Source organism: Schistocerca gregaria, chromosome 6 (assembly GCF_023897955.1).
Source record: "Schistocerca gregaria isolate iqSchGreg1 chromosome 6, iqSchGreg1.2, whole genome shotgun sequence".
Lineage (NCBI taxonomy): Eukaryota > Metazoa > Arthropoda > Insecta > Orthoptera > Acrididae > Schistocerca > Schistocerca gregaria.
Window position 1 is genome coordinate 371542907 of NC_064925.1, and position 16674 is coordinate 371559580.

The window sequence follows — 16674 nt, forward strand, 5'->3', positions numbered from 1 at the left end:
TCACCCACACAACCTCCACAGCATCCTAGTCCATCCCAATGCCACTCCCAATCCCAACCCCTTGCCACAGGGATGACAAAAGAAGTGCAAGACCTACCCAACTGTCCCAGCCAGCACTTCCTATTCCAGTTCTGTCAGATGCTTGTCTTATCCCATTAGAGGGCAGGCCACCTGTGAAAGCAGTCATGTCGTATACCAGGTCTACTGCAATCATCGCATAGCTTTTCATATTAGTATGACTACCAACAAGCTGTTCATCAGGATGAACAACCACAGTCAGTGGCCAACAGCAAAGTAGCCCACCCTGTGTCACAACATGCGATTGAACATAGCATGCTCGATTTCAATGGTTGCTTTACTACCTCTGCTATCTGGATCCACCCATCTGCCACCAGCTTTTCTGAACTTTGAAGACGAGCGCTATCCTTACAACACATTCTATAATCCAGAAATTATCCCTGCCTCCATCTTCGTCAACCTACTGTTTCACACATTCCACTCAACAATTTCCACCCCCTTCGTTTTATCATTTCCTTCCTTCTCTTGCCTGCTCACTCTCCGTGTGCCACCCTCTGCCAATGCAGCCACCCATCTTTCCCCTTCCCTGCTCCCCTCCTTTTTCGTTCCCCACTCCCCACCCATCCTATAGCCTCATAAGCTGTGCCTGTTGGCAGTCTGGCCCCCACATGCTCTGCCAGAGAGTGCTTCTCTCTTTCCCCAGCAGTATCCTGCTAACCTTCCCCATTCCCCGCCCCCTCCAGATTGCTGCATCTGTTCTATGTGACAGCCACATCCCGGTCCAAGCTGCAGAAGATGGCAGTCGTGTGCGCATGATATGTGCTTGCTTGTGTGAATGAATGTGTGTGTGTGTGTGTGTGTGTGTGTGTGTGTGTGTGTGTGTGTGTGTGTGCGCGCGCGTGTGTGCGCGCGTGTGTGTGTGCGTGTGCGTGTGCGTGTGCGAGCGCGCTTTTCTGGGGCAGGGTTTGGCAGTAGCTAATGTGCAATTATCTTTTTGTTGTACCTGTCTGCATGTCAGTGTGTCATCTATATGGCGAGTAGCATCTGTCTTTTTCCTGTATTGCTGTACATGTTCCTTAAATACATTTAAGTGCCTACAAGGTAGGCATTTACTGTAGTTGAGAAGGTGTAAGAAGCTCCCTGACAGCTGCAGTAAGCTAGATGAGGCAGCTCCCTGCACCTGCCCCAACTGATCACATAACGTGATTTTGTAAAGGTCTCTATGGCAACAAATCAGTGTTGTCACAGTTTTATAGGAGTCTACTGTTTCCACCCGCAGCCATTCGTGCTTCACAGTTGAAAGCCCATAACAGCACTTTTAGTTGTCAAGGATCTAATTATGCTAACTTCCTATAGTTTATAATTGACTATTTATTTTTACTCAAAAATTCCTCTGTGTGTAGAAGAAACTGACAAGGAGCTACAATTTTAACCTGCATTTGAACATATCACCCATGTCTGTCAGTCATTTTATTTGTTGGTTTTTAGGATAGAGAAATCCCTTCATAGGCCTGAAAAGGTGTGTTCTGAAACCAGACAGTGTAGCATTCATCAAAGCAAATCAGAGAAATAAAATGTTAAAACTGTATTAGTTAGCGATGAAAAAATCCCAAAACTAGTCTTGCTTGAAAATGACAACAATGCCCACACAGTGTTAGGGACAGAAAGCTAGCTGAAACCAAATGTCAATAGCAATGTAATTCTAAACCCCAACTGGAATGTATATCACAAAGATAGGCTGAACACTCATGGTGGAGGCATGTTTATTGAAAAATGAGATTACTAAAGATGCAGAATACAAAATAATTTGGGTGAAGATAAGTGTTAAATATGGATAAACACGATCACTGCATGTTTTTATATAGACCCTGTGCCTCGGCAGCTGTAGTGGTGGAACATATGAGGAGAAACTTAGAAAATATTGAGAATGAATTTCCTGGTCATATTAAAATTGTAGGTGGATCATACAAGCTACATACAGAGCACAAGCGTCTAGGATGGGTAGCAGGAAGAGAGAACTGAGTGAAACCAAAATTACCTTGAACTGACTCACGAAGACATCATCTTAGATCTGCTGATGACAAATGGACCGATACTTTTCGAATCAGTTAGCATAGAACAGGGAATCAGGGATCCTAAGGCTGCTACAGCATCATTGAATATGGCTGTCAATAAGAATACAAAGAGAGGTAGGAAGACATCTCTGTTTAGCAAGAAAGAGACAAAAAGAGATTTTTGATTACCTAGCAGGTCAACACAAAAATTTCATCTCTAGCACTAAGCATCAATCAAAAAATTTAAAGAACATCATACAATATGCTTTAGATAGTTGTGTGTTGAGCTAAGTTGTGATGGATAGAAAAGAGCCACCAAGTTAGAAAGCCGCTACGAAAGCAAAGACAGCTTCACTGAAGGCATAAATGTAGTCAAAGGCTCACACATGACCAAAAATCAAGCCAAAATCAGCATAAGGAGATCTATGTGTGAAGCAATGAATGATTCTGAAAGTAAAATTCTACCTACCAACTTGACAGAAAACCCTGAGAAGTTCTGGTGGAATGTCAAATCAGTAAATGGATTGAAGCCATCTATCCAGACAGACACTCTTTGACCATAATGGCATTGAAACAGAGGATAATACAGGAAAGGTAAAAAAATATATATATATAAACACACACACACACACACACACACACACACACACACACACACACACACACACTTTTCCGAAACTTGCTTCCCACAGGAAGATCGCTTTGTAGTTCTCAAAAAGTATTGCATGAATGACAAAGTAACAGATATTGAAGTAACTGACCAAGGGGGTAGAAAATCAAGTGAAATTTCTCAATACGAGAAAGGTCACTGGATCTGATGAGGTACCAATTCTACTCTACACAGAGTATACAAAAGAGCTTGCCCCTCTCGTCTAGCAGAATGTACCATACGTCCCTAGAAGAGCAAAGCATTCCTAATAAATGGGAAAAAAGCACAGGCCATTCCCAGTTTCAAGAACAGTCACTGAACATACATACAAAATTATAAGTTTCTATCTTTGACATTGGTCGGTTGCAGCATTTTGGAATATGTTCTATGCTTGCATATTAAAACATTTCTGAAAATCTCTGCCAAGTGCCTGTCCACTGCAGAGTTGGTTGCCATCTCTCATACACTGCGTAGTTGATTGCCTTCTCTCAGGCTTTGTGGTATGTCAAATCTCAGGTCACGACGAACTAACTGTTCTGTAGTGATCCCACGAGTTGCTCAAAATCCATAGCCCTGTGCTATCCCAAAAATCTTTTGGTTGCAAACATCAAGGATCTACTGGCTGACCTCTACAGCTCTGGAAAGATGGTGAGCTTCATCTGGATACTGAGTCACATAGGCATCACAGGAAATGAACTTGCCGACACTCTGCCTAAAGATGCAACTACAGAAGATCAACTTGACTTTAGGATACTGGGCCCTGACTAAAGATTACAACACTGACACAATATTTTGAGGTTCTGGAAACTGGAATGGCAGTTGAGAGCAATTAAATGGTCCACTAAGGTATGGCATACATCTTTCCAGGCCTCTCGGAAAGATGCCATTGTGTGGTGCCAACTATGCAATAGCCACACGAGACTCACCCATGAGTTCCTCCTCAGTGAGGATGATGCTCCTCACTGCAGCTGCGGTAGTCTACCGATGATGGTGCATGTTCTTGTTGAGTGCACCCTGCTGGCCGATCTGTGGCACACTCTCAGCTTGCCTACCTCACTGCCTCAGTTGCTTGTGTATGATGTGACAACCACTACCAAAGTGTTGCATTTCCTGAGGGAGATGGATTTTACTCTGACGTATAACACTCTTCCAGTTCCAGTGTTAGGGGCGGTTCTGGGGGTGAGAGCCTCCCCCAGTGGCAGGTACCGACCAAGCAATCAGATTCCTTCCTCTCACCTTGTTGTGCTTTTAGCTCATCTTGTGCAAGATGCTGCCTAGTTTCTCTGTTTTCTTTTACCTATTATGGTACAACTCTTGTCATGCCCTTTTAAACTCTCTGACTTGCTTTTGCTTTTTACCTTTTGACATGTTTCTCTCATGTTGCGAAGGAACTGATGACCCCTTTGTTAAATATATTAAACACATAATGATCATATGCATCTATATCTGTATCTCTACTTTGAAAGCCACCTTACAGTACTCTGTGTACCACTATCACTTCCCCCTTGTCCTGTTCCAGTCACGCGTAGTTCGCGAGGAAGAACAATTTCCTGTAAGCCTCTGTGTAAGCTCAGATCTCTCTAATTGTATCTTCTTGCTCTTTTCATGAGATATACTCAGAAGGAAGCAATAGGAATGTACATTCTATAAACTTGCACAGTAGATAACATCGGGATGTAGAAAGCCTCCCTAGCAGCATCTGCCACTGGAGTTAATTAAGCACATCCATGATGCTACCATGCTTACTAAATGAACCTGTAACAAAATGTGCTGCTCTTCTTTGGATCTTCCCTTTTCCCCCTATCAGTCCTATGTGGTGTGGATCGTAGACAAATAATACTAAGTACTGCTCAAATGAGTGTTTTTTAAGCTGCTACTTTTCTTGATGGACTAAATTTCCTGAGGATTCTTGCAATGAGTCTATCTGGCAACTGCCCCACTCAGGATTAATTTCATGTAGTTGTTCCACTTCAGATCACACTGTACACATGCTAAGAGATATTTTATGGAAGAAACCACTTCCAGTGATTGTTCTGCAATCATCTACCAATAGAATAGTTTCTCTGTTTATACATTCGCAATGTGGTAAATTTGTTTATGTTGTGGTTCAGTTACCACTCTCTACACAAAGTGCTGTTTCTCTACAGGACTCCCTGCATTTTGCTACAATTTTCTAGCATTGTGACTTCTCTGTATAAATCATCATTTGCAAAAAATGTAATGGAACTTCTGAAGTTATCTACTAGGATATTTACATGTAATGTTCAACTTAATTGTCCCATAGCATTTTCATGGGGCATGCTTGAAGTTATTTTAACATCGGAAGATTTCTCTCCATTGAGAATGATATGCTAAATGCCATTTACTACTTCTTCAAAGCTACTGGCTACAAAAGCTTGCAAATTTCCTTAATCTTTATTTGTGTGTGTGTGTGTGTGTGTGTGTGTGTGTGTGTGTGTGTGTGTGTGGTCTGCTGCCACCTGGTGAGCAGATTTTTTTATCCCTCCAGTTATGTTATACTATGGACTTTTATATTTTGCATGAGCATGAGACACGTCTGGTTTTAAATACACAAGTCCGAACATAATTTTGAGACTAATGCCTCCATACATAGTTTAGAAGTCAAGAGATATATTCCATATAATAAGTTACAACAGTTGCCCAGAAAGTAATGCACCAGATTTTTTCTTTCAGCCAAAAACAATGCTATAAACGTGAGACATTATGCATGCATTATTTGAAGTCTCCTGAGTGAGTGTACTAAGTTTCTGTCACTTGTGACAGATACTGTATCTGCAGGACAGTTTCAAATTGGCGTCTATGGGTGATGTACGTTACAAGCAATGTGCCGTTATTGAATTTCCCAATGCAGAAAAAGAAACTGTTGGGAATATTCACAAATGTTTGTGCAAAGTCTATGGATCATCCGCTGTCAACAGAAGTATAGTTAGGTGCTGGGCACGGAGGATGAGGTCATCAGAAGGTGGTTTGGTGGAGCTGCATGATTTTCAGCCATCAGCGAGACCATCTACAGCTGTCACACCTGACATGTTGCAGCGAGCTGATGATGTCATTCGCGAGGACACACACATTACGAATCTGCAATTGGCACTGCATCTGTCAATCAGCAAAGGAAGTTCACACAGTGAAGTGCTCGCTCCATCGCTATGACGAGTATTGGTACCAACAGGACATACACGCCCATGTTTCAAACTGGAGGAAGGCCATAGAATGGTATGGGATGCGGATTATGTGAAAAAATATGGTGTGCAGATAAAACACCATTCTTTCGTGTGTGTAATTCTCATTATGTTCATTAAAGAATTGGTCAAGAAAAATTGTGGTGTATTACTTTCTGGGCAACCCTCATAATTTTTTTAAAATTATGAAAAACATCTTTTTACTGATGCATCTGCATTTGGCACTATGTACTTCTCCTTTTGCCACATAAGAACTATTCTTTACAGAGAACACTTACATCAAAGATCTTCCCAAAGTCGGCAGCTAAGCAACTGCAGTTGTAGATTGCCGCACCAAGCTCTTTCACCTGGGGGAAAATAATTAAAACCTGCATAACATTTATAAACTATCTCTGAATGTCCATTTTTAATGGACTCTAATTATCTATCAAGTCACAACTCAGTGTTTGAGCACTCTACACTCATAATACTGACAAAGAAATGAATGGAATAAAAAAAAAATTGTTTAACAGCTAACCCTTTCAAAATATTCAATAATCATTTCCAGATGAACAATTAAATTCAAAAGAGCCATTTCATAGATTAAACATAAGAGCTTCTCTGTTTAGATATTAACAATAAAAAATGAGAGCAAATGATATAGAAATTTACAGTGTCATCTCTATCTCAGGTGTGTTACCAATGCCCCAACTGTCTCCAACACATCCTATAATGCAATATGACAATGGCTCCACTCAATAACTGTGTGACAGCACTAGTGATGTGGGCCGGGCAAACTCCCAGTGAGCAGGACATTTATAAATGGGCATTTGCGCAAAGCAGTTTTAAATGTCCAAAATCTGGGCATCTAAAAAAACAATACTTTTTAAAGGTTTTACTATTAGAATGTATAATTTAACAATTAAAATAAGGGATGAGACGAAACTCCAAATATTAAAAGTTAGTAAATGTTTACACTTAAGCCTATGCATATCATTCATGTCTTTATTACTAAGAATGAAACAATTTTCTTTTTATTAGCATTCCAACTTGCTCCACCATGGAAAGGTGCATACTGCTGACGACTGCTCACACACACGTGTTCAACTGTGTAGTGATAAGCAGGTAAAAAAACCACAATGTCCTTAAGCCACTGCAATGTAACAATTTATAATTCATATCAAATCTCTGAATATTATTGAAGGACGATTACTGATAACAAAATTATTACGGAAGTTATTAAACAGCTGGCATGTGTTTCTTGATGCTAAATGTACCCTTAAATTCTTGAATGTTAAAGTTTTTTCAGTAGGGGGGAGGGGTGTTTTAGATGTAACATCATTTGAGACAGACTCCAGTTTTTTATTCTGCTACTTTCCTTATCTACTTTCATATGGATACACTGCTGCAAATATAAAATGACAAAGAATTGTTGCCCAAGATGCTTGAATCCTTTGATTCCAATGCTAATTGATTCCCGGAGAATCAGCGATTCCTGGAATCATGCAATCAGAATCGGCACATGACACATCCCTAGTTAAAATCAATATTGGTAGACTTTTTTACTCTAATTCTAATTATTCTAAGTAAATATTAAAGCTATTGCTGTTATTGCAAATATTAGATCAATTTCAAATGGTTGGTTGGCAATGACAGGTAATTAATGCAATTCTATGAGTTATTTATTTAATTGGAACTGGCAATACTGGCCTGTCCATCTGACAGCCATTAAAGTATATGTGGTTGAGTGAGCAGTAACATAACCTCATCTTTAAATAACACAAACTGTTATAGACAATACACTACTAATTCCAAAATGGTTAAGAAAAAAATCTTTTTGGGACTTTTTAAATTTAAAAGGGAAAGGAATATCCTGTAAATATTGTTTTAAAGAATACAAACAGTCACATCAAAAAGTGTTTCAAGTGCCTTGAAAAAAGTGCATCAGTTAGGTACAGTGATTGAACAACCTGTTCAGAGGAAAAGCTCCATGAAATATCAGCTGAAAAATATTCAAAGAATGGGGTTTCACTGGAGTTTCCTGGAGAGGCAAGATATGGGAAGCCATCTTTTTTTGTCTTTGAAATTTACAGTCAAACAATGTTGTCTTACAAACCTCAGTTGTAAATGAGAAGGTGCAGTCACATTTGCACCCTGAAATAAAGAAGACAGTTCTGCATGGTGACATTTTCTTCGTGAAGGCTGAGAAAATGATGGAGCTCATGAACCCAATCATTCATTTGATTACAGCTTTGGAGTTAAGTGAGTCTAAAGTTCACAAAATAGCCACAAAGTACGACAAGTTGAAAAAAGTTATCAAGAAACTACCACCCTCTCCACTGTAATCTGCAGAAGTAAAGTCAATTGCATCTAAATTCCAAGCCAGGAAGGAATTTGGTGTGTCTTCTATCCAACTTACAGCTAATCATCTTGTTCCAGCAGTACAAGATAGTAATCTAAAGCCTACTGAGACACTTGATGCAAGAAGATTTGTTTGTGGCTCACAAAGAACATTGGACTAAATGTTATTCAAGTTAAAGAGAACTTCGCTGATTAGAGAGACAAACAAGGAATCTCGTCCAGACCATTTGTGCGGGAAGAAGTACATCCTCACTCTCACAAAAATCATTACGTACATCCTTTACTGTGGTGGCATGGTTTAAGAGGAACTTGTCATTTGGCAGAAGCTGCCATAAAAATTCTGGGCGAACCAGCTACATCGGGTGTTACAGTGTGTTACTTCAGTTATTTTTAAAGGATCCACAAAGGGGGGGGGGGGGGGGGGGGGAGGGCTGGAGAGCTGGAGCTGGAGCTGGAGCAGGAACACTACAATATGCCTGTTGATTGCAATGAAAACCTCTTACTCAACAATCCAAGCGAAGACAAAATAGAAAGGAACCCAGTAGCCAATGAGTAGTCAGATTCAGGAGAATGAGGCAGAGCCAGAGCTTAATGGTTCCTCATCAACTTATGAAGCTCAAGAAACTGATAGAGGAATTTTTTTGCAGTAGTAAATCGTAAGTAAAAATACTACACATGCTTACTACTTACTATAATCTTTTAAACGTGAGTAATGTTTTTTCATTATGTACTACAGGAAGAACTGACCTGATTAAATATGTAAAAAGTTGTATTTACAGTCCAATTAAGTTCCTCTAATAGTTCTACTGTAAATATCACACAGATTTTTCACCTTGGTTATCCAACCACAAAGGAAGCAGTGTTGCAAAGCACCTTTTCCAATGCAAAATATCAGCTTAATTTTTTTTATGTAAGTGCTGATTACCTATTAATATTTAAAATGCATACATGCCCAGGCTTTTACGCATTTTGGGTTTTCCCAGGCATTTATCCTGGCCATTTGCCCAAATTCATAGATGCCCAAGCATTTTACACCACTAGACAGAACAGGTTTCAGGAGTGTTCACTCTGAATGAAATGGAATTGTTCAGGTTTCTACCTACCAATACAGTCTTTTAATTTGAAATTCATTCAGTCTCCTCAAAAGTGACCATAGTTGGAGCCAAGCCGTATCCAAATCACCGAATTGGACAACAATAATGATAATATTTTGTCAGGTCTGCAGCAGGATCATACAACCTTCTTGACAATATTTCATCAATCCATTTAGCAGCCATCTTCAGAAGAGAACACTGTTTGCTAACTCTTGCTGGCACTGATTGCTATTGTGAATACTGGCTCTTTTATAAAGCATGGAGAACCAACAGCACCTGTGCATGGAATCATTACTGCTGCCCCTATCACGAAGTGAAGGTACAGCACGCCAGTGGTGAAAGTCAGTAGACACACACTGCTACAGGGTCCACAGCCAGCTGAGTGAAAGAGCACTGCTTTTTAAAATTATGCAGTTTTCTTACAGAATAGTACTTATCTATCAATAGAAACACGTAGGACCAATCTATCTCTGTGTTGTCATTAGGGAGTAGCATCTCTTTTTGACAAAATTCACATTTATTTATTTTTTTGTTTTTACAGCGGAGATGCTTAGTCGCAGATAGGCACAACAAAAATGCTGTCACAAATAAAGCTTTCGGCCAGTAAGGCCTTCATCAAACACACACACACACACACACACACACACACACACACACACAGGTAACTGAAGCCACACTGCGATGAGCAGCAGCAGTGCATAATGGAAGTGGCGACTGCGTTGTGGAAAGGAGGAGGCTAGGGCAGAGAGGGGGAGGCATAGTAGGGTAGGTGCGGCAGACAACGAAGTGCAAAGGGGAGCGCATGGGGACAAGTGGAGAGAGGGTGGGGAGCAATGTGCAGTCGGGAGGTTAGATGGAGGGCAGGGGAGGTGGAGATAGTGGAAAAGGAGAGAAGTAAAAAGATTGGGCATGATGGTGGAATGAGGGCTGTGTAGTGCTGGAATGGGAACAGGTAAGGTTCTGCATTGGTGAGGACAATGACTAATGAAGATTTAGGCAAGGAGAGTTATGGGAATGTAGGATATTTTGCAGGGAAAATTCCCACCTGTGCAATTCAGAAAGGCTGGTGTTGGTGGGATGGATCTATATGGCACAGGCTGTGAAGCACTCATTGAAATGAAGGATGTCATGTTTGGCAGTGTGCTCAGCAACAGGATGTTCCACTTGTTTCTTGGCCACACTTTGTCACTGGCCATTCATGCAGACAAACAGCATGTTGGTTGTCATGCCCACAGAGAATGCAGCACAGCAGTTGCAGCTTAGTTTGTAGATCACTTGACTGGTTTCACAGGGAGCCCTGCCTTTGATGGGATAGCTGATGTTTGCGACCAGACTGGAGTAGGTGGTGGTTGGAGGATGTATGGGACAGGTCTTGCATCTAGGGGTATGAGTCATGAGGAAAAGGTGTTGGGAGCAGGGTTTGCGAAGGGATGGACGAGTATATTCTGTATGTTTGGTGGACAACAGAATACCACTGTGGGAGGGGTGGGAAGGATACTGCGTAGGACATTTCTCATTTCAGGGCACAACGAGATGTAGTAAAAACCCTGGCGGATAATGTGATTCAGTTGTTCCAGTCCTGGGTGGTACCAAGTTATGAGAGGAATGCTTCTCTGTGGGCAGATGGTGGGACTTTGGAAGCTGGTGGAAGACTGGAGAGATAAGGCACGGGAAATTAGTTTTTGAACTAGGTTGGGGGATAAGTGTGGTCTGTGAAACCTGCAGTGAAACCCTCGGTATATTTTGAGGGTGACAGCTCGTCACTGCAGATGCGACGACCACGGGTGGCTAGGCTGTATGGAAGGAACTTCTTGGCACGGGATGGGTGGCAGCTGTGCTGTGCAGGTTTGATAGGGAGGATGCACAGATGCAGCCATCTTTGAGGTGGAGGTCAACATCTAGAAAGGTGACTTGTTGGGCTGAATAAGACCAGGTAAATAAAATGGGGAGAAGTTTTTGAGATTCTGGGAGAATGTGTCCTCACCCGCAAGCCAGATTGCATAGATGTCATTGATGAATCGGAACCAAGTGAGGCGGGTTTAGGATTCTGGGTGTTTAGGAAGGATTCCTCTAGATGACACATGCATAGGTTGGCATAGGATGGTGCCATGCAGATTGCCACAGCTGTGCCCTGGATCTGTTTGTAGGTAGTGCCTCCAAAGGAGAAGTAATTGTGGGTGAGGATTTGGTTGGTCATGGTGACTATGAAGGAGGTTGTCGATCTGGAATTCGTTGGGCATTGGGAAAGGTAGTGTTCAATAGAGGTAAGGCCATGGGCATTAGAGATGTTAGTGTGAAGGGAGGTGACATCAATAGTGACGAGCAGGGCACCATGTGGTAAACATGACAGGAACTGTGGAGAGTCAGTGGAGGAAATGGTTGGTATCTTTTATATAGGAGTGTAGATTCTGGTTAATAGGTTGTAGGCGTTGGTCTACAAGAGCCAAGAATCTCTATTTGGGGGAACAGTAACCCACTACAACTGGGTGTCCTGGGTTTATGGACTTTAGGAAGTATGTAGAACATAGGAGGGTGGGGAGTGGTAGGGGCATTACCTACAAACAAATCCAGGGTATGGCTATCGGCACCCACATGGCACCATCCTATGTCAATTTATTCATGAGCCATCTAGAGGAATCCTACTGCAGTCCCGTCAACCATCCTATCAAAGGCAGGGCTACCTGTGAAACCAGTCATGTGATCTACAAGCTAAGCTGCAACTGCTGTGCTGCATTCAGTGTGGGCATGACAACCAACAAGTTGTCTGTCCACATGAATGGCCACCGACAAACTGCGACCAAGAAACAAGTAGACCACCCTGTTGCTCAGCACTCTGGCAAACGCATCCTTCATTTCAATGACTGCTTCATCGCCTGTGCCATATGGATCCGTCCCACCAAAACCAGCTTTTCTGAATTACACAAGTGGGAACATTCCCTGCAATACATCCTACGTTCCCATAACCATCGTGGCCTCAATCTTCGTTAATCATTGTCCTCACCCACCCAGCCCCTTCCCTGTCCCCATTCCAACTCTACACAGCCATCATTCCACCATCACACCCAACCATTTTACTTTTCTCCTTTTCCACTACTCTCACCCCTCTGCACCTCTCCCCCCGTCCTCTGTCTAACCTCCCACCTGCACATAGCTCCCCACCCTCTCTCCACTTTGTCCCTGCATGCCCCCCAGCAGCACTTCACTGCCCTCCACCCCCTACCCTACCATCCCTTCCCCACTCTGCCCCAGCTTCCTGTTTACCCCCACCCAGTCACCAATCCCATCATGCACTGGTGCTGCTGCTCGCAGTGTGGCTTCAGTGAGTACAACTTTTCATACTATTGTTACATTCCATCCTGGATTTTCATTGTTTGATTTGTTTATTTCTGTCAAAATTCATTCGTTTTTATTTTTAAATAATTAGATGCGCAAATTTGAAAGGTGGTAAGTCTACGTGAGGGAAGATAATAAAGCCTTAGTTATTTGAAAATGGTTATTAAAGAAAGAAGTGCTGATGGGGAACTATTTGACAGGACTGTTTGCCTTTGCAAAAATTTCAAGATCAGTTTCTTTCAAAATGAGCTTCGTTTTCGTCATTTGGCTGTACTCAAGCTTTCAAAAATGTTTGTTCTCTTGAAAAGCAGTGGCATTTTCCCGCCAGTGAGCCCACGGTGATTTTGGTTTAAAGTGTTTCTGGGCATTATTTGGCTTTTCTCGCCCAATTCGATAATTATAAAATCTGCAGACTATTAATTTTGACCTTTCATGAGCATTCATAGTCATGTGACCCACACCTGACACTACAGATAGAACATACAGGGCACTTAGTGTAGAAGTCGAACTGAATGTAATGTAACTGTTTTAATGTTACACAAAAGAATTGTGTGTGCTGCCAAAAAAACATTACTGGTTTTGTTTTCCACTCAATACAGTCCAGTGTGTGGGCACTATAGGATACAGTTACAGATGGCTGCAAGTGTAAAGAAACTAGAATTTTGGCAGCCAAAGGGGAGACAAGCTGTGCTGGGAAACAAGCGTCAACTCCCTTTCGCTGGGCAGCAGTGTACAGCAGAACTTGCACATTGTCACAGTAATTGCTGATATCTTCTGGAGTTGTAACAATTGTAATCAAAATTTGTGATGAACCAGGATTAGTTGTTTCACTTATCTCAAAATAAGAAAAGAAGACAATGAGCAATCGACAACACAAACCATTTGGGAATGGCTACAGTGTTATTGTTTGTTGAGGTTACGAGACTATTGTTAGCAATGTAGTTCAGGCTCCATCTCTAGTGGTGTAACAGGCAACTACAGTTCAAAACATTCACCACCCAAATCCGTCATATTAACCCCTTAGCTTACAATGTTGTGTGAGAGACATAGCATGCCGACCTGGCCAAACATCACCTACACGTATCAGAGACGCGATATGTTTACCGCGCCAAACAAGTGCACGTCATGTGACAGGACTGTTTGCTTTTGCTGGTCAGCCACAACAAATATAAACAGAAAGTCTCTGACACATTGTGGAGCTGATCGAGTACACGAAGCATACATGACGTGTTCTTCCCTGCATTTGGACCTGCCGACATTACAAAAAATATGGCACAGCCAACAATGATTTTGCAGGATATTTTGACAGCGACAGTGACAATGGTAGTGGCACTTTATCTCCTGTATGAAAACAGTGTAAGCGGCTGGTGATTGAAGGTGATACTGGCAAAGAAGAGCAAACCTACCACCAACAATAAAAGTCATGGATGTGGCAAAAGGAAGACAATGAACCAACAATCTGGATGTATACGGAAATTCCTGGAATAAAGGAAGCAGCTTTAGAGCACGTGAGTACAAGCTTAAGAGAATTACATGTTTTCTATGCAATATTTAATAGTACATTTTGGGAAAACATCATAACTGAGACGAATAGATATGCACAAGACGTACTCAACAATGAACAGAAGAGATGAAAAATAGACCAAAAGTGGTCTCCTATCAGCTGTAATGAAATAAAAATATACATTGCGCTATGTATAATCATGGCTGAAGTACGGAAACCCGTTGATTCAGGTGTATTGGTCTAGGAGGGCTGTTATAGAAATGCCAATATTTAGGAAGATGATGTCATTCAGGAGATTTCTGCACATAAGTAGATTTCTGCATCTAGCAAATAACAGTTTAGCCAACAACACAGATAAGCTGTACAAACTAAGGCCAGTCATTGATATGTTAAATCAAATATTTAAGGAAGTGTACACTATGCAAGAGAATATTGCCATTGATGAATCATTAATCAAATTTAAGGTGTGCTTATCCTACAAACAATATAACCCACCAAAAAGAGCAAGGTTTGGTATTAAAATTTATAAATTGTGAGAGTCAAGTTCAGGATACTGCTATGATATTAGGATAAACACGGGTAGTGACAAACGTGATGCTAGAGGTAGTGCCTCAAAGTACAGTTCTAAAACTATCACAGTCAGTATTACACAAAGTAAGTAGATAACTCTTCAAAACTCTCCTCATCAATAAAACTAATGTGTTTGGAACAATGTGCTCAAACAGAAAAAAATATACCCACAGACTTCCTGAAGACAAAATTAAAGAAGGGAGAATATACAGTGAGGAATTGTAATGGAATATTGGCACTAAAATGGAAAGATAAACGAGACGTTTACATGCTTTCCACAAAACATTCAACAGCAGAAATGATTGCCACAGACACACCACTTCACAGTGCGTCATGGAAACTGAAATGTGTCATTGAATACAATAGAGGCATGATTGGAATTGATTGCAAAGATCAGATGCTCGCATGCTTCCCTGTGATGATAAAATACATGAAAGGATACTACAAGATATTCTTTTACCTATTTTATGTTGCTTTATTTAATGTGTATATTTTGTATTACAAAATACATTGCGGCAAATGACATAGCTATGCAGAATATAGGATTCTGCATTTCAGAATCATTGTTGAAAACTACACCTTTACCGGCATATAATCGGAAGGGAAGATGAGCATCCGGCAATATACCACAAAGACTGCACACGCAACATTGGGCACATTTTCCCAAACATATTGATCCAACACCATCGAAAGTAAATCCTGTGAGAGCTTGTGTCGTGTAAAGAAAGCATAAACGACACAGCGAAACAACATGGGAATGCAAAAAGTGCAGGGGTTGCATTACATGTGCCAGATTGTTTTGAATGATATCATACAATCCAAGACTATTAAATTTGTGTACACATCATTGTGAAGACATTGAATTTGAAAATATGTTTGCCAACATACTAACTTAACAGGTCCCAGAATGTTTTGAACAAAGTATTATACAGTCTTAGATCATTGCATTGCTGTGAATATTATTATTAAGATGTATTTCATCAATGTATGTTTGCTTATAAAGGAAAATAAAACATTTGTGAATATATCATTGTGTTTGAGACAATGAATGTTTTGTTTCCAATGGGCAACTAATCGTCATTATTTGTGATACCTGCAGAAATGTCATGCTACTGGTATCTCACACACGTACTTACAAATCCCGAGGGCATCTGCACAACATTGGATGCTACCAGGAGTAGTGCACCGCAGCCTTAGTGTGTGTAAGCGCCGGGAATCGTAAGGCACATCTGTACCTTTTAGCCACTTACGGTTCACAATAATGGAACTTAAATCGTAAGGCAAAGGGTGAAAAGTGTTGCATTACACCATCTTTTGAACTTTACCTAACAAACTGACATACATGCTTCTTCACTATAAAATGCCACGTCCCACAGCCGAGTATTATGCTGCATTATGCAACATGTATCTTAAACAGACCATTCAATCGCCCAAAACTGGCACAGCACCTGATCATTGAGTGCATTGATACATCACTGAGTTTGTAAACTTTTTATTTTGCAAACAAGTTTTTATGCACATTATCTTTCCTTATCATGTTTTGCCTGATGACATACAATACCAATGAGTGAAAATTTGCTACATTTCCATTTTCATTTTTTTTTTTTTTTTTTTTTTTTTTTTTTTTTTTTTTTTGCAGAAAATAAAGCTATTTCAAACTATCTCTGATAAAATAATTTATCTGGATACAATATGCTATGATATAGTGTCTATTAAATAATTTAGAGTTTTCAAATTTTGAAATAGAATTCGCATCTATTCACATTTATTGGAAAATACAAATTTTTCCAGTACCTATCATCATACATCACCATTCTGTGACCCTCACTTTAACAGTGCTCCACCACTGTAGATTTTTCAGATAGTAGTAATCATGTGTGAGGATGGTGCTCAGCACATGCATCATGAATGG

The 16674-nt window shown here is 40.7% G+C and overlaps 1 protein-coding gene across 1 annotated transcript in view; it reads right to left on the reverse strand.

Moving 5' to 3' along the window:
- Positions 1-16674, reverse strand: part of LOC126278099 (5'-3' exonuclease PLD3-like) — a 79805-nt gene that overhangs the window by 23684 nt on the left and 39447 nt on the right. The window contains exon 7 of the mRNA XM_049977950.1: positions 6200-6268. Coding sequence (XP_049833907.1) covers positions 6200-6268 — 69 coding nt within the window. The remainder of the gene's footprint in view (positions 1-6199; positions 6269-16674) is intronic.